Source organism: Grampus griseus, assembly GCF_964374135.1.
Source record: "Grampus griseus genome assembly, chromosome: 5".
Lineage (NCBI taxonomy): Eukaryota > Metazoa > Chordata > Mammalia > Artiodactyla > Delphinidae > Grampus > Grampus griseus.
In genome coordinates this window covers 25,949,833-25,976,757 of record NC_138998.1, presented here as the reverse complement: position 1 = coordinate 25,976,757, position 26,925 = coordinate 25,949,833, and the positions used below count along the sequence as shown (strand labels likewise).

The following is a 26,925-nucleotide window of genomic DNA, read 5'->3' as shown; positions in this document are numbered from 1 at the left end:
GGCCCGTGCGCCCCGAGCTCGGGACTCGCCGCCCTCCGGGTCTGGCGCGGAGCTTAGGAACCGCTGGAGCGCGGGCCTTGGCGCGCCCCCGGGATCCGCGCAGAAAGGCGCTTCCCCACTCCCACCCGGCCTCCTGCGCCCTCCCGCCGCGCCGGAGCGCCAACTTCCCAAGAACGCTCCAACTCCAGGCCACCCTGCTGGGCAGAGGGGGCGCTGCTCCTGGGCACGGGCCGTGAGGACGCGCCCCTGGCCCCGGGGAGCCAGCCGGCATCTTCGGGGTCGCTCGGGCGCCCCTGAGTGGGCGGCAGCGGCGGCAGCCGCCTCTCCCGGCAGTCCAGGACCTGCCAGCGCTGGCGATTCCTCCAGGGCAGGCGCTTGCCCTCTCTTTTATGGTGAGTATTCTCCATCTTCTGGTGAGGGGCACGCGGGAGCCGAAATCTGGCCGCGCGGACCTCGTGCGGGCCGGCACTCGCCACAGCCGACGCTCCTGGCGTGGGTCCCGTCCAGGTCCTCGGGAATTCCTCTCTGCGGGCGGTGGCAGTCCGACCTGGTTGGTTTGCGCGCAGCCATGGGGCGTTGAGGGCCGGCCCCTGGTGCCATAGGTTCGAAGCCCGCTGCTTTTCTGCGTAATGGAGACACCACAAAAAACTACACCCTTCCCCCCAGTCACCCTGCCTGGGTTGGGTCCATGATCTGTCATTCACTGGCTGGGTGACCTTGGGCAAGGCGCCAAACCTCGATTTCCTCATCCATAGGATGGGGATGATAATGGTGCCCTTTTAATAGGGCTATTGGTAGGATCTATGGGGTGGTCCTCGTAATGTACGTGGACCTGTGCCTGGCACATAGGAGATACTCGATCAAATGTTAGCCAGCATTATTATTAGCTGTGTGAGCCCAAGCGTGTTATCCAACTTTCCAGAGCTGCAACAGCTCTCTCGTGTATGTATTGGGGACAGTAATTTCCAGGGGTCTGTTCATCTGGGTTGTTGGTGGGGCGTGTTCAGAGCGGTGGAAATCAAGCGCCCGGCACGCAGTGGGCGCTCGTGAACTGGTGGCTGTTATCGTTTACTCTTGACGCTGGATAGTGAGGCTTGTCGCCCAGTCCGGGCGCTGCTTGGGGCCAGTTCCTGGCCTTGCTTGGAGACAAACTTGGCGATGCTTAGGAAGGGAGGGGGTCGCGTGCTTCGTGAGTCACGGGCAGGGGGTGGGGGTGGGGTCTGGGAAGGAGGGAGGAGGCCATAGCTTGGAGCGCGGTGAATGTGTCCGCCCGGGTAGCGCAAGACGCGCCACGGGCTCGGAGCCAGGAGGGGACGCGAGCCCAGGACCTCTCCCTGGCGGGAGAAGCGAGGGGGAGTGGCTGCTCCTGCCTCCCGGATGGCGGAGCGTGGGCTGTTGCGGACTGGAAAGGAGAGGAGGGCACTTCTGGGCCGCCAGCGCTAGGAGGTGGGGAGCTCTGGGCTCTGGAATTAGGCTTGAGTTCGAATTCCGCCTCCATACCAGCGGTGTGACCTTGGGCAAGTACTCTCATCTCTCCCAGCTCAGTTTCCTCGTCTGCCCCATCCTCCTCCTGGGGGAGTTTCGGGGGTGAAGGTAGGAGTTCTCTCCTCTCTAGGAATCTGAGCCTCCCTCCTCCATGCACCTTCTGTCCCCCTGCAATCGATGAGCATAAATCAGGAAGGCGTGCCTGAGCCTCAGAGAAACGCTATTAAAAGGAGAATCCAGGAACTGCCCGTCCCCCCTTCCAGGAGGTCATCGCACCGAGGGAAGAAGCATCAGTGCACTACGTCTCTCCCTTCTCCTGTCTCTCCCTCTGTCTTCCCACCTTGGTGGCTCTATCCTCCAACAAACTCCTGAAGCCTCTGTCACTGAGGCTGATGGGGGAATCCCTCATCTCCCACACCTTCATTTTTCAAAAAGTGCTACTGATTAATGGAGTTTGTAGAAAGACTGTCAGTAGCATGATATGAACATGCTTGACACAAGGGCATAATCCTCTTGAGATACATGCCCTCTGATTGATTCCATTTTTTAAACTTCCTTTAAAAGTACTAATAAAAGGAATTTAAGCCACTTTTGACAAACAGCAAACAAAATTCAACTTGCTGGCCATTCCACTCAAATATCTCTCCAGTCTGTATTTCTATTTTATTTCAGAGACTGATAAACTGAATTATATAAAAAGAAAATCTACAGGGACATCACCAGAAACAGTTAAAAGACATATGACAAAAGACATATGACAAACTGGGGAGAGAATCGTCACTCCTGTTAAAAAGGGCTCATCTCTTTAATGTGTAAACATGTTCTCAAGTCAAGAAGAAAAAGGGCAAAAACAGACAAAGACCATTAACAGTTCACACGCACAAAATAAAATTGAAATAGCAAACATAAGACAAGCTGCCCTACCTCACTCAGTAAGAAAAATGTAAGTTAAAACTCCAATAAGATACAATTTTTCACATATCAGATTAGCAAATAATAATAATTTATCAGAAACATCTTTTAAAAGTATAAAATAGATCAAATCTCTCCCAGTCTTAGAACGTCCTCGAGGTTGCCAGGGTGTAAAATCTAGGTGCCCCCAGGGCCCTCCGGGTCTGGTTACTGCTGCCTTCACCCCTTTCTCACTGTTTGCCTCTCTCATTACCCTCCACCCCCTGGCCTTTTTGGTTTTGCTCCAACACTCCAAGGACTTTTTCCCTTGGCTTTTTTAAGACTGGCTCCTTCTCCTCGTTTAGACAGGCCTGTCCTTGGGAGGCTTCGCTTCTACCCCAGAAAGTGGCCAAGACCTGGGCCAGTGCAGCGTTCCCCATCCCTCTGGGAAAAGACCTAGTGCCATTCACCATATGGGGGCTAATTGATTCTCCCCGAGTTGCCTGACCTGTTGTAACATTGCCAGGTTCTTGAAAGGCCCCTTCTCTATTGGTACAGGAATGAAGGGTCTCAGGCAGCCCGGCAGGTAGAACAGGCCACTCGGTGCAGAAAATCAGGCGGTGTGAAGGTACCTGGAGCAAAGCTACCAGAAGTCTCTGCCTGAGTCAGTTAAAAAAAATAAGTACATAAATACATGCACTTAACATATGTGAACATAACCAAACATACTTGGCAAGAAAGATCAACAACAAAAAAATTAAATAAAACAGCAACACATTTTATTTTGTTATTATTATTATTTTTTGGCCATGCCACGAGGCATGTGGGATCTTAGTTCCCTGACCAGGGAACGAACCCATGCCCCCTGCAGTGGAAGTGCAGAGTCTTAACCACTGGACCATCAGGGAAGTCCCCATTTTAAATAAAATATTTTAAATAGAACGTGGTCCCTAAATAAGTCTCACTGGCTGTATCGGTTCTGAAGCTGGAGGAAAAACAGTTGTCTGTGCTGAACCCCTTGGGAAAGAGGATGGTAGACCCAAATTGGGTATCATGAACCTTCTTCAGAAGAACTTTCCAGGGCGGTGTTGATTGCATGTGATTTTTTGCTACACATATTGAGTTAACCCCCATTTAAAATGCTATGAAAGAAAAATGAAAGAAAAGTTACGAAAGAAAAATGTTTGTTGTTAAAAATGCAGACTATACGAGAGGTGTGGAGTGGAAGTTTCTTCTTCAGTCTGCGAAGTGCTTTCTAATGCAGACCGAGGTAGCAGATGCCCGTATGGTGCTGGTAGGAGACAGAGGCTGGCTGGGTGCTGGGCTCGCCAGCAAGAAATGTAGCACGGGGTGCAGAAGACAGCTGTGGATGCAGGACGAGGCCGAAGGGAGAGGGAGGGACACCACAGAGGGTGCCCGGTCCCGCTTGCGGGTGGGAGGAGAATGAATGACTGTCAGCTGGGCAAGGGAAGGTGGGAAGGCCCCCGGAGGCCAAGGTATGGGCAGGATGTGGTCTCTCAGGAGAGTCTGCTATGACTGGTCTGATGGGGGCCGTGCTGGGAGACTAGGCGTGGGAGAAGTAAGCAAGAACAGATCTTAAGGACTCTTACATGCCAAGCTAAGGGGTGCGGCTTCTCCCCGGAGAAGCCACCTGGAGAGTTGAACAAAAGGTGTGTGTGTGCCTTGGTCAGATTTACCCTGTGGCAGCATGGAGGGTGGCTTGGGAGCCACAGACTGGAGTCCGGGAGCCCCACTGGTAGACCATTTAGTAATCCAGGCAAGATCTGAATTGAGGGAGAGCTGAAGGCATTGAGGGAGACTGGGAGACAGGGGGATCCACGGCAGAAATGGGGACGAGAGAAGAACCTGGTTTGCCGGAGAGGGAAGAGGCTGCTTTCAGTCCTGGGCATGTAGATTCTGAGGTGCCAGCGGCCCCCGAAACCCCAGGTCTGATATCTAGAGTGGGTGGGCATGTCCTAGGGGAAAGAGACCAGCTGGCTTTACAAGGTCATTTGAAGGAGCCCCTAGTCTGGGGTGGCCAGAGGCCTTGGGATAGGTGGATCTGGTGCTGAGGAGAGAAAGCGGGGCTGGAGACTCAGTTTGGGAGGATCCACAGAAGGCTGGAACTGCCAGTCGTAAGAGAAGATGCATGCGGAGAGGGCGCAGCAGACGCTGAAGATGCGGCAGTGGGTATGCCCCATTTATGAGGCCAGCCAGGTGGACCTCAGGGCCGAGAGGTGACAGGAGACTGTCCCGAGCTCTACACCTCCATGTGCTGGTGTGTGCAGAGGGAGAGGCCCAGAGCAGTTCCCAAGTACCCCACCTGGCTTTCAGTGCTGTGAAAAGTCACTTATGAGTGAGCCTGGAGCTCTGACTTCTCCAGAAACTCGTGGGGCTGAGTCCACAGAGATCTCTCACCTGTCAGCCACATTCTGAGAGATGCACATGTCACACAGATTGCCGCAGGTCACACAGATTCCCGGGGCCAGAGTGGCTCTCTGCTCCCTGGGGCTCCCTCCCTCTCTTCTCTCTCTCAGGGTCTCCCTGTCTCCCCACTTCCTCTCCATCCCCTCTTCGTCTCCAACAATGCCCCCCCACCCCCGTATCTCAAAAGTGCTCCCAGAGACAGCTGAAGCTTAACAGAGGGACCTTCAGAAATCCCAGCAGCTTCCTACTATGATCTCCTAGACCAAGCCTGAGTTTCCCTTTTCATTCAGGCATCCCGAGTTTTCAGACAACCAGTTATACTAAGTGGGCAACGTTCGGCTCATGAGATAAATGATGGGCCAGACATGAAGATCATTGTGTTTTCGTCATAGAAGTTGATCCAAGAGCGTCCCGTTGTGCAGCACCCACCCTGTCCCCTTTCTCCTAGCTCTGCTCCAGCCTGAGCCATGCTGGGTCTCACAGAGGCCAGCTGTCCTGCAGAACTTTACCCACGTGTGCTTAGGGCACAGGGGCAGCTGGAGCGATGACCAGACCCGCCAGGAATGCACGTGGAAATAGGGCATCTGGCCTTCCTGCCTTGGAGGTTTGTCTCTTTCAAATGACCTGTCAGGGCACGCTGGCTTGGTCACCGCCCGGCAAACCTCCTTCATCCCATCCCCTGCGTTCCTTGCTGGCTGACAGCCTGAGCTTCCGCCCTGGGGGCTCCTGGCTCGGTCACCCGTGGGAAGATTTCCATGGAAACCCCATAAGAAGGAGAGGCACGGGGAAACCTCATTGATTCACAGTCCAGGAAGATGGGTGTGAGATGGTTCCACCTGGAGCTGCACAGATGGCTCTCCTGGGAAGAAAGGGCCTGCCCAGCCCAGTGTCGCATGAGCTCCATGCACAGAGAGAGAAAAGAGAGAGAAAAGTTAATGGACACCTGTGAATGAAAGCTTGGAGTTTCTTTAGCTCATTCACCCTTGGGAGGTTCATTCTGAATCAGCATCTTTTAATAGAATAGCCTCTCTACTTAATATTTGTACTAAGAAAATCTTAGAAACATCCCAGCCTAACCAGGTCCAAGTGGGTACCGTTGGCACCATTGCACAGAGGTGAAAATTGAGGGCTGAAAACGTAAACGGCTTGCCGGAGCCCAGGGAGCTCCGCTCTCCCAGTCATGCCTCGGTGGAGGTTCTTTCTAAAGTGGCAGGTTGCTTTTATTTCTTTGCTCGTGCTTGTGCATCCACCATTTTCTCTGAGCCAGAGCCCTGCAGAGTCCTGGGGACTCCGGTGAGGAGACCCAGCCCCTGCTCTTGCATTGTCTCCCGTCTGGTGGGAGGGAGGCAGCTGAGGAGACGTTAGGGCCCCTCGTGATAAGTCTGTGATGGAGACAGGTGCAGGGGCTCTGAGGGCATGGGATGGGGAGCTCCCCAGGGGCACTGATACCCGAGTAGAATGAATTGCCCAGGTGTGTGTATGTGGAGGGGCGTGCAAGGGAGGGGGAAGGGGTGAAGGCAGCAGAGGGTCAGGACACGCAGGTTAGTGGGGACGCCATGAAGGGCTTCACAGAGGGAGGTGGGTCAGGGAAGCATCAGGGAGCATTTGGGGAGGGTTAGGGTTAGGAGTTTGTACTTTATCCTGAAAGCTGTGGAGAGCCTGTGGAGGATTTTAAGCAGGGAGCGTGAATTAGATCAGCTTTGCATTTTTACAAGTGGTGTCATATATATTTGAAACCAATATGCAGTCTATTATAGGAATTCAAGTGGTATCAAAGTGCACTGCTTTTTACAGTCCTTGTCATTATTCAGATCTGTCACTGGGTCTGACCCCTTTGGCGTGAGCTCTTTCAGGAGGGAAGTGATTGCGTCTTACACTTTCCTGTAGCCTCAGATCCCCAGGGAGGCATCGTTACTGCTGGTTAAATGAAGGAATGAAATCCGCCCCCAACCCCTACCCCAGCAAGTCCAAAGCCATAGGCCGCATTGAGGGGAGGGCATTTAACCCAGTCGTTATCAATCCTGCGGCCGTCCTGTCTCCCGGCAGACCCCATGCCCGGCTGAGTCCAGCAGACAAGACTTCGAGAATGGGATTTTGGGTCCTGGGCCTCTGAAGACTGAGCGCCACACCTTGCAAACCGTTGAGGCTCCGTAAGAAGTGCGACACCCACGCTTCGCGTCTCCTCATTTCCCCTGTCAGGTTGCAATACCCGCCAGGGTCCTGGGAAGGGCAATTGGCAATCTGAGTTTTTGTTTTCTTGCGTAGCCATCACTGAAGCCCTGGGGCGGATCCTTCCGGATAATGTCATTAAGCATCCCCATCCAAGCATGGCCTAAGAAATTAAGTTTGGTTTGAGGAAATGTGATGGAGGCATCGTTCAGTATGCTGTCTGCTTGCTGGGTTGAGAGACAGTGTTATTCCTACCAGGAACTTAGACTATGTGGTATCTCCTCTGTGCCTGGCCCAGCGCCACGAGCTATGGTGGAGACAAGAGGAGAAAGGTGACCAGTACCCGCTTCCTCTGTCTGGAGAGAGAGGGCAGGGGCTGAGCCTGACTTGGCCACTGCTGCGTGTCCCTAGCTCTCAGCCTCACAGAGCCTGGCACATGACAGCCATCCACCAAGTGTTTGTTGAAAGAATAAATGAGGCTGGGAGCAGGAAGGCTGCACAGCAGTGTATAACAAGGGGCAGACTGGATACAGCCCAGGGTCAGCAGCTCAGAGGCAGTGACTGTGTTAATGGAGAACGAGGCCCCGTGCTCTCATCTCCTGACTCCAGCCCCGGCCCTTTCCCTGCTGAATCCTCTAGAGAGAGCAGAACGTGAGAACTTGCTGAAGCCCAGAATCTCCTCTTCACACCCATACATGTATTCTTCCCTGTCTTCCAAAGCACGGTGCTTGTTTGTATATGTGCTAGGTGGGGTTGGATGGGAGTCGCTGAAGAAGCCCAGGGGAGAGCTTCCTGTCCCCAGAGGAATGCCCCTCAAGGTAGAAAAACACGGATCAGTGGACCAGAAAGTCGTGGCTGGCTCAGGGGTGACAGAAGTGTGGGGCAGGCACCTAGAGGCCCTGGGGGGATCAGGGCAGGCTTCCTGGAGGAGGTGGGGCTCTCAGGCTGGATTGGGGAGGTGAGGAAGGAAGGACTGGGGGTCCCAACTGCCTGGACAAAGACATGAAGATAGACCTGTGACCCCGGTTTAGGAGTTGGGAATCTGCATTAGTAACTTCCTGTCTCCCAGCTCTGGCTTCTGATCCTGACCACTGCCTTTGACAGGTTCCATGGGGAATAAAACCGAGTTACTTAGCCCGTCTTTTATTCATTTGTTAGTTCAGTCACAGCTACAGGAGACCGTAGGAGCTGGACCTTCTCTGGGGCGAGGACTGCAGAGGCAACATCCCAGCTGGGTGCAGGGGAGGTACGGGCAGAGTAGATCTGGCTGGAAGCTGGGGACCCCATGAAAAAGTTATAGCCCCCTATTGTGAGCATTTACCTTAATCTCCACATTTTGGTTCTATGAACCACCCTGCCCTTTGCTTCTGTAGCTGAATCCTAGTGCACGCCCTGGTGTTTCTTTAGGATGCATTCAGGTGGTGAAATGGCAATGTCGCAGGGCATACACAGTTTAAAGGAGCACTTAACATTTACTGGGTGCCTCCCAGGTGCCCTGTGCCATTTCAGACTTTACAGATGTCTCCCTGATCCTTGCAAAGACAGGCAAGCTTAGCACATAGAGCACTTTTCAGATGAGTCTCAGAGAGGGTAAGCCCTTGCCAGGGCCCAATGGACAGGAAGGGATTCAAACCCTGCCCTTCGTTATATTGTGCTGTCACTAATTTTCCTTAGTGGATGGCCATTAATGGACATGAGCACTTCACTCTGGGTCCTGTCTTGGGGGGAGTAGCAAAGGGCTGCTGTGTGTCCACTCCACCATCGCCAGGGTGGGCAGCTTCTGAGGCCCCCGCCTGCCACTGATGGGGCAGAGGCCTCGAGGCCAGCAAGGAAAGCACCGTGCCCTCCATGACCCAGCATGGTCTCCTCTGGGGCTGCTGCTTGGCCGCTGCTTTCAAATCTGTTAAAGGTGTCTTTCAACAGCTCCAAGGTTGGCATGGTGTGCACAAGGATAAAGCAATTTCCCTAAGAAATGTCCCGTGTGGGCCACAGAGCTGCTTACAGTCGGCACCGTGAGAGGCCCTGTTTTGTTTTTTGATTAGATCTTTTTTTTTTGTTTTGAAGTCTATTAATTTATTGAGTAAAAAAATCATTGTCAGACATATTAAATTCAGTTTGGTTCAAATTTGGCTGATGTCCATTTGCAGCAGAGATGAATGGAGGAGAAGAGAAGACACAGTGATGCTGGTAACGGGACACTGAACAAAACCATCTTCCGTTCATTATAAAAGCGGGCATCACGCAGCCAGCGTGAGTCAGTTAGCTAACGAGCAGGGATAAAACCAAAGTAAGCGAGAACTTTCAAGAAAAGAGAGGCCAGAGCTTTCAGAGGACAAGATGCCGCAGGGGCTCGCTGGAGAACAGTGTTGGGTGCAGGGCTGCCTGCTCACTTAGGGAACACAGTGATCACATCGTAGCCCTCGGGTGGAGTGACCCGCTCCCGGGTGTGCTTTTCACAGTAGATCTGATCCTCCACAGTGAAATGGCCCTTCTGTTTCAGGTTGTTGCCACAGTCGGTGCACACATAACACTCAGGGTGGCGGTGACGGTCCCGCCGCTTCACAGACATGCCGACGGTGCTGGTGCCACATTTGTCACACATGGGCAGCTTCTGGGCATTTCCAATCTATGCAGCCACTTTGGTGACTGGAGCCTTAACTCTTCTGAATCCTGAGGGATGGTGGGGATCCCCTTTCTCCTCAGACTCCAGGATTTCCTGCAAAACCAGGAGTGAAGTGGACTGTTTTGGAGGCTCATTTAACTCTTGTTTCTCCTGCGGCATCTTGTAAACTTCAGATTCTTTATCAATGACGAGTCCGCTTGGAAGCTGAGAATGGTCTAAGGCTCTGCCATTCGTCTCCTGCCCACTGGCTGCCGTCTTTGACTCCAAGGCACTGTTGAAGCTGGAGATGTGTTCAGAGGAGTAGAGGCCAGCTGGGTTGTTGTACTGGTTTGTGATGACCCTGGAGCAGAAGTGGAGGCAGGTGAGGCGGTAAGGGGCAGGGCGCTCTGGTTGTGGGTGCTTCCTATGTGTAGGGCCTCTTGCGGTTCAGAGGCTAAATTCATCTTGTATGGATAATGTTTCCCTTCCTCTGTCACCAGAAGCGACCAGATTTTCTGTTCAGATCTGGTTACTGTGAGAGTCAAGTTGTCTGTGCAGCCCTTGATTTTCTCCTGAGCTTCCAAGTGCGTCGATGGCTGTGATTACATCTCCAGCACATAATAAATTAGCTATAGCAGCCTTGCTTCCGGGAGTGACCCGGGAGATGGTGAGAGGCTGCTCGAAGTCCTTGCCCCCCACAAGGCAGAAGCCCCACGGTCCCGGGCCCTGGAGGACTAGTTGCTGGGTGGTCATGGCGCGGTGACGGCGGGCGGCGACTCCAGGGGACAGATGGGGCAGGACGCGGAGTGGCGCGTTGGGCTCCCCGACAGCTGTGCTGATTAGATCTTTCATTTTTCTATTTTATTATGCTTAATTTGTATATTTTCACTCTTTTTCATTTACTAATATAAGTACACCAGCCATGACTTCCTCTGGGCTCTACCTGAATGGGATCCCACAGGTTACAATATATGGAATGTTTTTTGATATTCTTGTTTTCTAGATACTGTACAATTTCTATATAGGTCTCTTTTTTGATCCGAGTTGTTTAAAAGAGAGTCTTCAAAAACGTCCAGGTGGTAGGATTTTGTGATCCATAACTTTGTGATTAATTTCTAGTTTTTCTTCTGTGTTACCAGGTTCTGTATTATGTCTGCTTTTTTGGTGAGGTTTTATTTGTGGCCTAATATATGGGCAATTTTTAGAAATACGTATACATCAATTAAATGTCATTACTTATGCAATTTTGGTTTTTCTATGTCTTTACTTAATTTGGTCCATTGATCTGTCATGAGCTGAAAGAGGTGAATTAAAATCATCTGCCTCTACTGTGTATCTGTCTGACCTTTCTTGTATTTCCTGTAGCTTTTGCTTTGAATTTTGGTGCTGTTATTTGGTGTGTTCAATCTTCAATTGTGGATTATATTCTTTATTGTTATAAAGTGTTCTTTGTCTCACTTAATATCGTTTGCCCTGAATTCAACCTTACTTGCCTCATATTAAGGTTACTGTACCTGCTTAGTTTGATGTAGCCCTTACTTGATATATATTTACCTTTCCTATTTTTCAACATTGTTCAATTACTTTGCTTTGGGAATATCTCTTAAATATGCCATACGGTGGGAGTTTTGTCTTGTTCCCCAACCTTACAATCTTTTCTTTTTAGTAGTTCACTATGGCCAATCATTAACATAGCTAGTATTTATTTATTTATTTTTTTTTGCGATACGCGGGCCTCTCACTGTTGTGGCTTCTCCCGTTGCGGAGCACAGGCTCCGGACGCGCAGGCTCAGCGGCCATGGCTCATGGGCCCAGCCGCTCCGCGGCATGTGGGATCCTCCCGGACCGGGGCACGAACCCGTTTCCCCTGCATCGGCAGGCAGACTCCCAACCACTGTGCCACCAGGGAAGCCCCATAGCTAGTATTTTGGTCATAATTTTACTATCATATTTTATGTCTCTGTGTTTTTGTTCCTATTGCTTCTTTTTTTATTAATTTTTAAATTTTATTTTATCTATTTTTTTATATAGCAGGTTCTTATTAGTCATCAATTTTATACACATTAGTGTATACATGTCAATCCCAATCTCCCAATTCATCACACTCCCCCCACCCCCCACCGCTTTCCCCCCTTGGTGTCCATACGTTTGTTCTCTACATCTGTGTCTCTATTTCTGCCCTGCAAACCGGTTCACCTGTATCATTTTTCTAGGTTCCACATACATGCATTAATATGCGATATTTGTTTTTCTCTTTCTGACTTACTTCACTCTGTATGACAGTCTCTAGATCCATCCACGTCTCAACAAATGACTCAATTTCATTCCTTTTTATGGCTGAGTAATGTTCCATTGTATATATGTACCACAACTTCTTTATCCATTCATCTGTCGATGGGCATTTAGGTTGCTTCCATGACCTGGCTATTGTAAATAGTGCTGCAATGAACATTGGTGTGCATGTGTCTTTTTTTTTTTTTTTTTGTGGTACGTGGGCCTCTCACTGTTGTGGCCTCTCCCGTTGCGGAGCACAGGCTCCGGACGCGCAGGCTCAGCGGCCATGGCTCATGGGCCCAGCGCTCTGCGGCATGTGGGATCTTCCCGGTCCAGGGCACGAACCTGTGTCCCCTGCATAGGCAGACGGACTCTCAACCACTGCGCCACCAGGGAAGCCCCTCATGTGTCTTTTTGAATTATGGTTTTCTCTGGGTATATGTCCAGTAGTGGGATTGCTGGGTCATATGGTAATTCTATTTTTAGTTTTTTAAGGAACCTCCATACTGTTATCCATAGTGGCTGCACTAATTTACATTCCCACCAACAGTGCAAGAGGGTTCCCTTTTCTCCACACCCTCTCCAGCATTTGTTGTTTGTAGATTTTCTGATGATGCCCATTCTAGCTGGTGTGAGGTGATACCTCATTGTAGTTTTGATTTACATTTCTCTAATAATTAGTGAGGTTGAGCAGCTTTTCATGTGCTTCTTGGCCATCTGTATGTCTTCTTTGGAGAAATGTCTATTTAGGTCTTCTGCCCATTTTTGGATTGGGTGGTTTGTTTCTTTAATATTGAGCTGCATGAGCTGTTTATATATTTTGGAGTTTAATCCTTTGTCCGTTGACTCGTTTGCAAATATTTTCTCCGATTCTGAGGGTTGTCTTTTCGTCTTGTTTATGGTCTCCTTTGCTGTTCAAAAGCTTTTAAGTTTCATTAGGTCCCATTTGTTTATTTTTGTTTTTATTTCCATTACTCTAGGAGGTGGATCAAAAAAGATCTTGCTGTGATTTATGTCAAAGAGTGTTCTTCCTATGTTTTCATCTAAGAGTTTTATAGTGTCCAGTCTTAAATTTAGGTCTTGAATCCATTTTGAGTTTATTTTTGTGTATGGTGGTAGGGAGTGTTCTAATTTCATTCTTTTACATGTAGCTGTCCAGTTTTCCCGCACCACTTATTGAAGAGACTGTCTTTTCTCCATTGTATATCCATGCCTCCTTTGTCATAGATTAATTGACCATAGGTACGTGGGTTTATCTCTGGGCTTTCTATCTTGTTCCATTGATCTATGTTTCTGTTTTTGTGCCAGTACCATATTGTCTTGATTACTGTAGCTTTGTAGTATAGTCTGAAGTCAGGGGGTCTGATTCCTCCAGCTCTGTTTTTTTCCCTCAAGACTGCTTTGGCTATTCAGGGTCTTTTATGTCTTCATACAAATTTTAAGATGGTTGTTCTAGTTCTGTAAAAAATGCCATTGGTAATTTGATAAGGATTGCACTGAATCTGTAGATTGCTTTGGGTAGTATAGTCATTTTCACAATATTGATTTTTCCAATCCAAGAACCTGGTATATCTCTCCATCTGTTAGTATCATCTTTAATTTCTTTCATCGGTGTCTTATAGTTTTCTGCATACAGGTCTTTTGTCTCCCTAGGTAGGTTTATTCCTAGGTATTTTATTCTTTTTGTCGCAATGGTAAATGGGAGTGTTTCCTTAATTTCTCTTCCAGATTTTTCATCATTAGTGTATAGGAATGCAAGAGATTTCTGCGCATTAATTTTGTATCCTGCTACTTTACCAAATTCATTGATTAGCTCTAGTAGTTTTTTGTGGCATTTTTAGGATTCTCTATGTATAGTATCATGTCATCTGCAAACAGTGACAGTTTTACTTCTTCTTTTCCAATTTGTATTCCTTTTATTTCTTTTGCTTCTCTGATTGCTGTGGCTAAAACTTCCAAAACTATGTTGAATAATAGTGGTGACAGTGGACATCTTTGTCTTGTTCCTGATCTTAGAGGAAATGCTTTCAGTTTTTCACCATTGAGAATGATGTTTGCTGTGGGTTTGTTGTATATGGCCTTTATTATGTTGAGGTAGGTTCCCTCTATGCCCATTTTCTGGAGAGTTTTTACCATAAATGGTGTTGAATTTTGTCAAAAGCTTTTTCTGCATCTACTGAGATGATCATTTGGTTTTTCTTCTTCAGTTTGTTAACATGGTGTATCACATTGATTGATTTGCGTACATTGAAGAATCCTTGCATCCCTGAGATAAATCCCACTTGATCCTGGTGTATGATCCTTTTAAAGTGTTGTTGGATTCTGTTTGCTAGTATTTTGTTAAGGATTTTTGCATCTATATTCATCAGTGATATTGGTCTGTAATTTTCTTTTTTTGTAGTATATTTGTCTGGTTTTGGTATCAGGGTGATGGTGGCCTCATAGAATGAGTTTGGGAGTGTTCCTTCCTCTGCAATATTTTGGAAGCATTTGCGAAGGATGGGTTTTAGATCTTCTCTAAATGTTTGATAGAATTCACCTGTGAAGCCATCTGGTCCTGGAATTTTGTTTGTTGGAAGATTTTTAATCACAGTTTCAATTTCATTACTTGTGATTGGTCTGTTCATATTTTCTATTTCTTCCTGGTTCAGTCTTGGAAGGTTATACCTTTCTAAGAATTTGTCCATTTCTTCCAGGTTGTCCATTTTATTGGCATAGAGTTGCTTGTAGTAGTCTCTTAGGATGTTTTGTATTTCTGCGGTGTCTGTTGTAACTTCTCCTGTTTCTTTTCTAATTTTATTGATTTGAGTCCTCTCCCTCTTTTTCTTGATGGGTCTGGCTAATGATTTGTCAATTTTGTTTATCTTCTCAAAGAACCAGCTTTTAGTTTTATTGATCTATGCTATTGTTTTCTTTGTTTCTATTTCATTTATTTCTGCTCTGATCTTTATGATTTCTTTCCTTCTGCTAACTTTGGGTTTTGTTTGTTCTTCTTTCTCTAGTGCCTTTAGGTGTAAGGTTAGATTGTTTATTTGAGACTCTTCTTGTTTCTTGAGGTAGGCTTGTATAGCTATAAACTTCCCTCTTAAAACTGCTTTTGCTGCATCCCATAGGTTTGGATCATCGTGTTTTCATTGTCATTTGTCTCCAGGTATTTCTTGATTTCCTCTTTGATTTCTTCAGTGACCTCTTGGTTATTTAGTAACGTATTGTTTCGCCTCCATGTTTTTGTGTTTTTTACGTTTTTTTCCCTGTAATTTATTTTTAATCTCATAGCGTTCTGGTCAGAAAAGATGCTTGATATGATTTCAATTTTCTCAAATTTACTGAGGCTTTATTTGTGACCCAAGATGTGATGTATCCTGGAGAATGTTCCATTTGCACTTGAGAAGAAAGTGTAAACTGCTGTTTTTGGATGGAATGTCCTATAAATATCAATTAAATCTATCTGGTCTATGGTGTCATTTAAAGCTTCTGTTTCCTTATTTATTTTCATTTTGGATGATCTGTCCATTGGTGTTAGTGAGGTGTTAAAGTCCCCCATTAGTATAGTGTTACTGTCGATTTTCTCTTTTAGAGCTGTTAGCAGTTGCCTTATGTATTGAGGTGCTCCTATGTTGGGTGCATATATATTTATAATTGTTATATCTTCTTCTTGGTTTGATTCCTTGATCATTATGTAGTGTCCTTCCTTGTCTCTTGTAACATTCTTTATTTTAAAGTCTATTTTATCTGATATGAGTATTGCTACTCCAGCTTTCTTTTGATTTGCATTTGCATGGAATATCTTTTTCCATCCCCTCACTTTCAGTCTGTATGTGTCCCTACGTCTGAAGTGGGTCCCTTGTAGACAGCATGTATATGGGTCTTGTTTTTGTATCCATTCAGCAAGCTTGTGTCTTTTGGTTGGAGCATTTAGTCCATTCACGTTTAAGGTAATTATCGATATGTATGTTCCTATGACCATTTTCTTAATTGTTTTGGGTTTGTTTTTGTAGGTCCTTTTCTTTTCTTGTGTTTCCCACTTAGAGAAGTTCCTTTAGCATTTGTTATAGAGCTGGTTTGGTGGTGCTGAATTCTCTTAGCTTTTGCGTGTCTGTGAAGCTTTTGATTTCTCCATCGAATCTGAATGAGATCCTTGCCGGGTAGAGTAATCTTGGTTGTAGGTTCTTCCCTTTCATCATTTTAAGTATATCATGCCACTCCCTTCTGGCTTATAGAGTTTCTGCTGAGAAATCAGCTGTTAACCCTATGGGAGTTCCCTTGTATGTTATTTGTCATTTTTCCCTTGATGCTTTCAATAATTTTTCTTTGTCTTTAATTTTTGCCAATTTGATTACTATGTGTCTTGGCGTGTTTCTCCTTGGGTTTATCCTGTATGGGACTCACTGTGCTTCCTGGACTTGGGTGGCTATTTCCTTTCCCATGTCAGGGAAGTTTTTGACTATAATCTCTTCAAATATTTTCCCAGGTCCTTTCTCTCTCTCTTCTCTTTCTGGGACCCCTATAATGCGAATGTTGTTAAGTTTAATATTGCCCCAGAGGTCTCTTAGGCTGTCTTCATTTCTTTTCATTCTTTTTTCTTTATTCTGTTCCACAGCAGTGAATTCCACCATTCGGTCTTCCAGATCACTTATCTGTTCTTTTGCCTCAGTTATTCTGCTATTGATTCCTTCTAGTGTAGTTTTCATTTCAGTTATGTATTGTTCATCTCTGTTTGTTTGTTCTTTAATTCTTCTAGGTCTTTGTTAAACATTTCTTCCATCTTCTCGATCTTTGTCTCCATTCTCTTTCCGAGGTCCTCAATCATCTTCACTATCATTATTCTGAATTCTTTTTCTGGAAGGTTGCCTATCTCCACTTCATTTAGTTGTTTTTCTGGGGTTTTATCTTGTTCCTTCATCTGGTACATAGCCCTCTGCCTTTTCATCTTGTCTATCTTTCTGTGAATGTGGTTTTTGTTCCACAGGCTGCAGTATTGTAGTTCTTCTTGCTTCTGCTGTCTGCCCTCTGGTGGATGAGGCTATCTAAGAGGCTTGTGCAGTTTTCCTGATGGGAGGGACTGGTGGTGGGTAGAGCTGACTGTTGCTCTGGTGGGCAGAGCTCAGTAAAACTTTAATCCTCTTGACTGCTGATGGGTGGGGCTGGGTTCCCTCCCTGTTGATTGTTTGGCCTGAGGGAACCCAACACTGGAGCCTACCTGGGCTCTTTGGTGGGACTGATGGCAAACTCTTGGAGGGCTCACGCCAAGGAGTACTTCCAGACCTTCTGCTGCCAGTGTCCTTGTCCCCACTGTGAGCCACAGCCACCCCCCGCCTCTGCAGGAGACCCTCCAACACTAGCAGTTAGGTCTGGTTCAGTCTCTTATGGGGTCACTGCTCCTTCCCCTGGGTCCTGATGCACACACTACTTTGTGTGTGCCCTGCAAGAGTGGAGTCTCTGTTCCCTCAGTCCTATCAATGTCCTGCAATCAAATCCCGCTAGCCTTCAAAGTCTGATTCTCTAGGAATTCCTCCTCCCGTTGCCGGACCCCCAGGTTGGGAAGCCTGACGTGAGGCTGAGAACCTTCACTCCAGGGGGTGGACTTATGTGGTGTAAGTGTTCTCCATTATGTGAGTCACCCACCCAGCAGTTATGGGATTTGATTTTAGTGTGGTTGCACCCCTCCTACCATCTCATTGCGGCTTCTCCTTTTTCTTTGGATGTGGGGTATCTTTTTTAGTGAGTTCCAGTGTCTTCCTGTTGATGATTGTCTAGCAGCTAGTTGTGATTCTGGTGCTCTCGCAAGAGGGAGTGAGAGCACGTCCTTCTACTCCGCCATCTTGGTTCTTGGTCTCTATTGCTTCTTAAAGCAAAATCTTTCAGTATGGTGTTTTATTTTGTGTTCTTTTTGACAGTTTGGAAGATCTGTATTTTATTCTTCTGGAGTTCTTCTGGAGGTTGCCTTTGTAACTATGTAAAAATGTATTTAATCTTTTTTTTTTTTTTTTTTTTTTAGGCTGTACTAGTTGTCTCCCGTCCCAAATAAGTGATCACAAAATTAGTTTACAAATTTGCTCCCAATTTTTATCTGCTTTGTGACAGCTTTTTCTTACGGTGAGTTTTCTTGGCTTACCATATTTTTCCCTGTTCTGTTCCTCCTCTGTTTCTTTTCCAGCATCTTTGACTACATCATGTGCTGGTTCCTAGTTAGAAGAGGCGGACCTTCCTGAATCAGCATTTTGCAAGGGATGCATGTAGAGGAGATGCCAGGAGGTATTTTAGGAGAGCAGGATTGCTCCCTGGTTCCTGGTAACTCTGTTCACAGGACTGTGGCTGTGATTTCTTTTAGCTTCTACCCAGTCAGCAGAGATCTGCAGCCCTGGGCTTCCCCCAGTTCAGGCCCTTCTCCCGCTCTGCCTCAGCAGCACACTGCTTCCTGTGAAGATGGCAGACCTGTAAAGTTTTCTCTGTTAGCTCTGCCCTCCTCTTTCCCCACAGTGTCAGAGGCAGCTCCCACGGCTAGACCGCATACCCTGTTCCCATTGTTCCTGATTAGGAATCATTGGTCTTCTCCTTCAGGGAGTGCCAGCTACTGGCTGGCTCTGCCATCTTCAACTGAGATCTGCAGCCACAGGTGTCTTCTGTAGGTGTTTTCTCACACCTCGTTTGATCTTCAGTGGTTTTGGCAACGCTTGACCATTTTTTTGGCAGCCTCTCTTTGTAAGTTGTGGTTGGATTACAAATTTGTTCTAGTTTTGCAGAAGACAAAATTTGCATTCCTCTTTCTCTTTCTCCTTTATTTTGGGTGATTTTGGATATGAAAAGGAGTAACTATTCTGCTCTCTTAGAACTGTCTAGTGTTGTACATTTTTATGTATTCTGGTATTTCCTGAAACATTAGCCAGAACTCTCTGGATAGGGTCAGCATGAGCTGAAGCTGGGGTTTGACCGTAGAAAGGAAAGAAAATGGGAGTCGAGAATAAAATTGGAGGGTTAAAAAAGCAATGCATATTATTGCTGCCTGTGCCGCATGGCATTTTGGCTGGGACTGTGCCACTGTTTGGGTGGGAGGTCATGGCCAGGCAGAGCGGGGCATGAAAAACATCTGCCTCCTGATCTATCTCAAGGAAAGCCTAGGAGCTCTCAGACCAGGGAGGGGAGGACACACACCTCTGCTCTGGACAGGTTGCAGGGCTCAGCTCTCCATCTCTTCCCACACCCGGGGCCCATCCAAACAGCGCAAGCACCCTGGATTCTGGCTAGTCTCTTAGTGATGGTGGCCAAGTCCTGAAAACCAGGATCTTGTCTCAGCGGAGGTTGCCCAGGGTCAATGCTGTTAACTATGTTTATATGCCTAAAGAAAGAGCTAGCCCATCCAAAGGGAAGGTGTATATGCAGGATGCCCAGAAGATAGAGCCAGAGAGGAAAACCTGCCCGCAGAATCTCAGGCTTGACTTTTTGATATTGTCTCTTAGCTTCCCACACCACCTGGAGGGAGCATTTTACCCCCATTCAACAGATGAGGAAACTGGAGTCTTAGAGAGGCAAAGAGACCTTCCTGTGGACACACAGCTAAGCGATGGAGAGAGGGATTTGCATATACTTCTCGCTGGCTCCAGAGTCTGGGCATCCACTCTCTCATCCCCCTGCCTCCAACTCACCTTCCCATGGAGACCCCACCCCATCCTCAGATGGTTATCTTATGTCCGTGTCCACGTCCCTGTGTGACCTTGGTGGATCCTTGCTCAGTGTCTGGCTTCTCAAGCCTGGCTGCACTTTAAATGCTGTTTAAGCTCCCCAGGGCAGCCAGGGATGGGAACCAATGGGCCACACCCTAAACATCTTTGACCCCCTGTCTTGGGCACTTTGTCCCCCCCAACCTTGGCACAGGGCTTGTTTCTTGGGACCAAATGCACTGGGGTTCTCTATGTTCTGTGATCTTGAGCAAATCACAACTTCTCTGGGCTCAGTCCTTATTTCTAAAATAAAATTGCCTGTGACTACTCTAAGAGCCGAACACAGACTCTGAAGCCAGACGGCCTGTGTGAATCTGGGCTCAACCCCTTCTTAACCGTAGGACGTTGGTTAATTACTTATCTCCTCTATACTCTTTACTTTTCTCATCTATAAAATGGGAATGATAATGAATGTCTTATAGGGAGGTCTTAAGGATTAAATGAGCTAATAAATATGAATCACTTAAAACAGTGTCTGGCATATGGCAAGTTCTAGATAAGTGCCAGATATCATTCGATTCATTAGTTATTGTTATTAGTGCATGCCCAGGGCCCAGCCAAGGCATGGGCATACGTGGCTGTCGAGGCTGCTGTAATAACCCGCGTCCTTTGCTTCCTTCCAGGAGCTTGGGCCCCTGCCCCAGCCCCGCAGAGGCTGTGGACGTGTACGGTCCGGAAGCCTGGTTTCCAGCCCCGTGGCCCATCCCTGGCTGCGGGGACCGGAAGCTCCCACGAGGTAGCGGTGGCCCGCAGCGGCCCCGTCCCGGCAGCGAGCCATGGGCCAGAAGCTCTCGGGGAGCCTCAAGTCGGTGGAGGTGCGAGAGCCGGCGCTGCGGCCGGCCAAGCGCGAGCTGCGGGGAGCGGAGCCGGGGCGGCCGGCGCGGCTGGACCAGCTGCTGGACATGCCGGCAGCGGGGCTGGCGGTGCAGCTGCGCCACGCGTGGAACCCCGAGGACCGCTCGCTCAACGTCTTCGTCAAGGATGACGACCGGCTCACCTTCCACCGGCACCCGGTGGCGCAGAGCACGGACGGCATCCGCGGCAAGGTGGGCCACGCCCGCGGCCTGCACGCCTGGCAGATCCACTGGCCGGCGCGGCAGCGGGGCACACACGCTGTGGTGGGCGTGGCCACGGCGCGGGCCCCGCTGCACTCGGTGGGCTACACGGCGCTGGTGGGCAGCGACGCCGAGTCCTGGGGCTGGGACCTGGGCCGCAGCCGCCTCTACCACGACGGCAAGAACCGACCCGGCGTGGCCTACCCCGCCTTCCTGGGGCCCGATGAGGCCTTCGCGCTGCCCGACTCGCTGCTCGTGGTGCTGGACATGGACGAGGGCACACTCAGCTTCGTCGTGGACGGCCAGTACCTGGGCGTGGCCTTCCGTGGCCTCAAGGGCAAGAAGCTTTACCCGGTGGTGAGTGCCGTGTGGGGCCACTGTGAAGTCACCATGCGCTACATCAATGGCCTTGACCGTAAGTGCAGCCTGCTGAGGGGGGAAGGGGTGGGCAGGGGTGGGTCCAGAGGCTGCCTGTCCCAGGCAGAACTGGGGGGGCGGGGAGATGGGGGAAAGCATCCTTCTGAGGCCCCATCCTCCATCAGCACTTGGGATAATCCTGAACTCGTGGTGAGGACGTGGACTCCGAGGCCAGGCTCCTGGGTTTGGACCTTGACTCTTCTGCTTGCTGGGTGATCTTGGCGTGTGCCTCGGTTTCCCTTTCTGCGAAAGTGGCTCAATGATAGTAATCTAGCTCCGGGTTGTTGTGAGAAATCAAATAAGATAATAATATATGTGACGTGCTTAGGACAGTGCTTAGAACTGGCGCCTAGTAAGTGATTTGGGTGTTGATGCTAAAATTACGAACGTTTCAGTCGCTGTAAGGGTTGTGCAAAACGATGTCTCCCGTGTTTCTGGCTTCAAGTTCACAGTGGGAGGAGAGTGACAAGTAGAAGACACAGTCCCTACACTTGAATCCCATGCACGCGAGTTACTGATAAATAATAAGTAGTGATAAATATCATTTATTGAACACCTACTGTATGCAGGGGCTGAACACTCAAATCTAGGTCTTCCTGCTGAGCTCTCTGTTAAAGGGGGCATCTGGCTGATTATTGCCTCATGGGAATGAGAGCCGCAAGTTGTGGAATCTTCTGGTTTCTTTCAAGAGGACCTAGAAATCTAGATTTTGTGTGAACTATTCCAATTTTTAACGTTGGCAGCGGCTTAAGACACCGTGTGGACACACAAAACACCCTCGCAGGTTGCACAGAAGCCCACAGGCCGCTGTGTTTGACTGCTGGCAACTCTAAGGCCTCCTCTCATTTAATAGACACAACCATCCTGTGAGGCAGCTTAAAAATCCTAGTAACGAAAATAGTTCTTGGTTTTGGGAGGGAGTCACTTAGGGAGGTAGGGTGGCCTCTGGACAGAGGTGCATGTGGTCACCTGTCCCGTGTTGAATCCCAGCCGAGTGGGGCCTGGAGTCAGTCACCTGTGAGCTTGTACACACCTCATCCAAACAGGCTTCCTGCCACACCCCTGACGAAACTCCCAGTGCTGGGCGCTTAAAGCCAGAATTCCAGCTTATTCATTTTATTTTATTTTATTTTTTTGCGGCACGCGGGCCTCTCACTGCTGTGGCCTCTCCCGCCGCGGAGCACAGGCTCCGGACGCGCAGGCCCAGCGGCCATGGCTCACGGGCCCAGCCGCTCCGCGGCATGTGGGATCCTCCCGGACCGGGGCACAAACCCACCTCCCCTGCATTGGCAGGCGGACCCTCAACCACTGCGCCACCAGGGAAGCCCCTAGCTTACTCATTTTAAATGAGAGATATAATTGCCCCTCTTCAGAGAAGAGAAACTCAAGAGCAGAGCTATGGAGAACCAGAACCCGAACCTCCCCAGGTGTGTCAGCCTCCGAAGGCCACTCTTTTCCCATGCTCCCCCCTTTGGCTGAGGGACTGAGAGTGACACTCCAGAAGAGAGGTCAAGAACAAGATTTTACTCAAGTAAAAATTGGCATTGACTCAGGTTAGCGTGGGTTGACCATTTTCAAGGGTGACAGACCACCAGAAAGTGGCTGGTGTGCTCCACTCTGTGGTACCATTGGCGACACTTTTGCTCGTATTTCATTTCCGTGGTTGTTGGACTCAGGTTGCCATTGAATGGCAGAGTGGCCTGTTTTCTCTGATTAACTAGTTAAGTAAAGAGAGGATGAGTGTGTCCTGAATCGGGCTAGTTTAGTCACCGCAGTGCCTTGTGGAGAATGTTGAGAACCCTCAAAGACATGATGACCAGGCAAACCCCAGTGCTTAGAAAACCAACAGCAACAACAAAGACTCTCTTTAAATGGAATTGGAAAATCTACTTGCCAGAGCTGATCACTGGACTACAAGGATGGCCTTGGTGTACCCAGGCTCTGGGATCTGACATGCCTCATTTCCCACTGCATCCCTAATGCTCAGTGGTTTTGTGTCTTTGGTGAGTCACTCTAAGGCTTTAGGGCTCGTTTTACTCAGCTGTAAAATGGGACAGTGTCAGGTCCCTTTCATAGCTGCTGTGAGATCTTGTGTGACGGCACCAATACTATGGTAGCTGGGATTAAAGGCTGGCACTGATACCCAGAGGAATTACCTGAGCCAACCATTGGGCCCCCAAGGTGGGCTTCCTCTTGGGGATTGATTCACACTTGGACTATTGTCTGTTGATTCGTTTACTGGCACAAAACTAAGGTGCTAACAAGGTTTCAGCCACGAAGGATAGGATCAAGGGTATTCAAGCCGTGGTGTTCCGCTTGGTGTGCTGCGGAGGGTGGAGGCTGGGTGGGAGGGGACGGTCGTGATCAGAGCATTCTGAGCTCTTGGGTCCTTCAGGTGGCTGGAGCTGCTTGGTGAGACTAAAACTTGGAGCATTCTATCCTCCCTGTTGGCAGTGACTTTTTCAGGTTGGCTGAGGCTAGAAAGCCCATCCAGGAGGCACGGGGAGACAAGGCCAGGATGTCATATGATGCGAGCCTGTGGCATCTCCTGTTGGGTGACAGGATTAGGCTTGAGTGCTATGGTGCTGGCCCCTTCTCCAGATAGGAGTGATGTTCCCTATCTTGGGCAGGGTGTGATTGCAGAAAGGGGGAGCTCAGCTTTTTTGAACAAGCCCTGACTACAGGGTGAGCCACCAAAGAACAGGCTGAGGGGAGTCTGACGGGCTGGTTGGGAAGGGACTGTGTGATGCCTGTAGCTAGTGACCTGGGCTGCAGTCCAGTGGATCCCTGGACACCGAGAAGGCTTTGGCCCTAGGGAGTCTCTGGGGCAGGTAGGGTGACCCAAGGTGGAATTCTGTGCATGAAAAGAATTATGAGCCAATTGGTTGTGGCCACGAAGGTGGGTCCCCAAATTCAGACCCAACAAGGGGGTTAGGTGACCACAGTTAGAGACAGGCTCTAGGGCAGAAAAGCAGGGCCGCTCTCTGGGGTTGCTTCCCCACAAGGCCATGCGGGGTAGAACAGATGGGGTTAGAGTTTGGTCCCAGGACTCACCAGGAGGCCCTGGACGATGATTACCTCCTCGCTCTGGACCTCAGTGTTCTCCTTTGTAAAACAGGCGTGATAAAGCTCGCCAGCACAGAGCAGGGCTACAGCGACTGGTGCTCGCTGCTTTGACTAACTAGGTGAGCTGGGCCAGGTCCGGGGCTTCACCTCTGGATAAAAACAAAAGTGGCCTCAATAAGAGACTTCCCTTCTAATGTGTAGGAAGGAAGTTAATGGGCATGATTTTCTCAATTTTTGATTTTTATGACTATGAAAGCAAGACTTAGGAAGAGCAGACTGTCTGTCACTCTGAAGTATGTGTTTGTGGAGGACAAGAGCTCCTGGAAGTGCATTTTTCCTATTACAGATGTGTTCTTCGGCTACACCATGGAACGAAACAGCTCAGCGTCTTGGGGGGTTTACAGTAGAGAGCTGCAGGATGCCCAGGGGCTCTGCCATCCGAGTGAGCTGGGAAGTGCAGAACCGAGGCCAGGCAGACAGGCCAGCTGGCTCCGGATGACTGGGTCCAGGGTCAAATAATAACAGCAATCACAGCGCCACGCTAACAACACTTCTCTGATACTTAGTCTGTGCTGGGCTAGATTCTAAGCACTTTACAAATTTTAATTCGTTTAATCCTTGTAACAACTCTTTGAGCTAATACCTTTATTAGCATCTTCATTTTCCGATGAAGAAATTGAAGCCCAGAGAGCTTGAGTAATTTGCTCAAGGTCACACAGCTAATAACTGGATCAAACTGAGGCACACTGGCTTAGTGGTCCCTTGTGGAGACGTTTACAGACAAGGCAGGAAGAGAAGGAATAGGAGAGGCTGCTCCACCTGGCTGGGTGGCCACTCAGCAAAGGACTGGACCCTTTCCTTCAGCGGTGAGTTTGGAGGAGGCCCTGAGATGCTGTCCCTCCTCCCCGGTTTCACCTCCAGCCCACCAAGAGGAGAGGGGACCCCAGACGGAGCAGCTTTGATTTGAGGGTCATAATAATTATACATTTGGGGGATTCCACCCAAGTTCTGTGCCCTGGGCCAAGTGTTTTACTCATTTTCTTTTTTTTTCAGCCCACGCAATAAACCTTGAGGCAACGTCATTGTTATTAAACCCATCTTATAGCCAGTGGCAGAACTGCCCTGAAACCCAGGTCGTCGGGACCATTGCCGTGCCTCCTGCTACCTAGGTCGGCCCTGCTGCCTCCACTGTGCCCGCCGATTCCAAAGAGCAGGTGTCCGAGCCCAGGGCTGACTAAGCGGGGACAGGGAGCGGGTACCCCAGGATCTCAGGCCCAGCGGGCAGGGAAGCCTTGTCCACCTGCTTCGAGCCAGGGAAACTGTCGTTCCAGACGTCATTCCTAGATGGTTTAATTGATCTGCCAACAAGCATTTATTGGCACATCAGCTCAGCAGAGGAGGCTGGTGTCCAGCCAAGGCTTCTGGTACTGATGAAGGGCAGAGAGTTTTCTACCGGGATGGCTGCAAGGACACCGTCCCCTTGCCAGAGCTGTGTGCACTGCACTCACGACCTTCCCGCCCAGCTCCCCTGTGTCTCCTGGGTGGCACCATCCTCTGGACTCTGCTCTTCCCCCGTCCTGAGCCAGGTCCAGGCCTGGTCTCCCCTTTGCCCTGCACCCTATCATTGCCCTGACTCCAGCTCACCACAGCCCTCAACCCAGGGCTCTGTCCCCTGCATCCCCAATTCAAGGCTGAGTCCTCCTCCCATCACCCCCTCCCCAATCCCCGCTTTGCCCCAGTCACTCACTTTTCCACATGTGTATGCCTTCTTGGGTGGGTGTGAAGCTCCCCAGGGCACAGATGGTCAGCCAGGAGGCATGTGTGGGGAAGCGGGCACACTGGGGACTTTAAAATACTTTTGAAAGGTAAAGGATGCATGTGGCAACAAATTTCAACGCTACCAAAGCGTGCCTGGTGAAATACCTCCACCCCGAAGCTCCCCAGCCTCTCTTCCTGCTGGTGACCACCAGGATCACTTTCTCCTATGTCCTTCCAGAATCTTATGACAGAGAAGTTTCACACAAATGTGATCGTACTGTGAACACCGCTTTGCACCTCGTTTTCCGCCTTAATAGATCTTGGTGATCGTTTCATATGATTAACGTAGAGCTGCCTCATTCCTTATTAACAGCTGCATGGGTTTCCATGGTGTGGCTGTGTCATAATTGGATTATCCAGACCCTTATTTTTGGACCTTTAGGCAGTTTCCAGTCTTTGAGAATAAACTTTTGGTCCTGATTTGAATTTTATTTCTGCCCCCTGCTGGCTAATTGACATCCTCAAGCCTTTGTTTTGCCATCTGTGCAGTGGGAATAATTATATGTACCTTGCAGGGTTGGTGAGTATTAAGATAGATGCAGAAACGCAGCGTGGTCCAGCATGTGACTCACGTTAGGTGCGGGGTGGAGGGGAGCTGTTGATATCACACACTTAGCCTGCATCATTGATTGTGCTGTGTCCAGTGCTGCGCTCGTCTTGGGCACCCGATGAATGCTTGTGAAAGATTTGGTTTCTGATTTAAAATACGGCACAATCACATTAATTTGCAGTTAAGACGGCTTCAGACTCATTGTTGGACAACGATCATTTGAGATATATAATTCAGTCAGTCCTTACATGGGATGTATGTCAGCACAGTGAGACCCCTGGACCCCTGACTTGCACAGAGCAGGTTCATAAGAGGTGTGTTTCGCTCTTTTGTTATTGCTGCTGCTGCTGAGAGTGGCAGTTCTCTGAGGCGGGACTGCATCCTAGCCGCCTCAGCCACCCTCATAGCGGAGTATATAGTAGGTGCTCAATAAGTGCATGTTTTCTCCATCGC

At 49.1% G+C, this 26,925-nt stretch overlaps 1 protein-coding gene and 1 pseudogene across 2 annotated transcripts in view; one reads left to right on the top strand and one right to left on the bottom strand.

Moving 5' to 3' along the window:
* Nucleotides 1-9,112: 9,112 nt before the first annotated feature.
* On the bottom strand, nucleotides 9,113-10,380 carry LOC309822496 (PDZ and LIM domain protein 1-like; annotated as a pseudogene). Its single transcript has one exon. The product of its transcript is annotated as a PDZ and LIM domain protein 1-like (transcript).
* A 9,962-nt stretch (nucleotides 10,381-20,342) lies between these two features.
* SPSB4 (splA/ryanodine receptor domain and SOCS box containing 4) overlaps nucleotides 20,343-26,925 on the top strand; it is a gene marked incomplete at both ends in the record, with an annotated part of 61,271 nt that continues 54,688 nt past the window's right edge. The window contains one exon of the mRNA XM_082655154.1: nucleotides 20,343-21,036. Coding sequence (XP_082511280.1) covers nucleotides 20,343-21,036 — 694 coding nt within the window. The remainder of the gene's footprint in view (nucleotides 21,037-26,925) is intronic.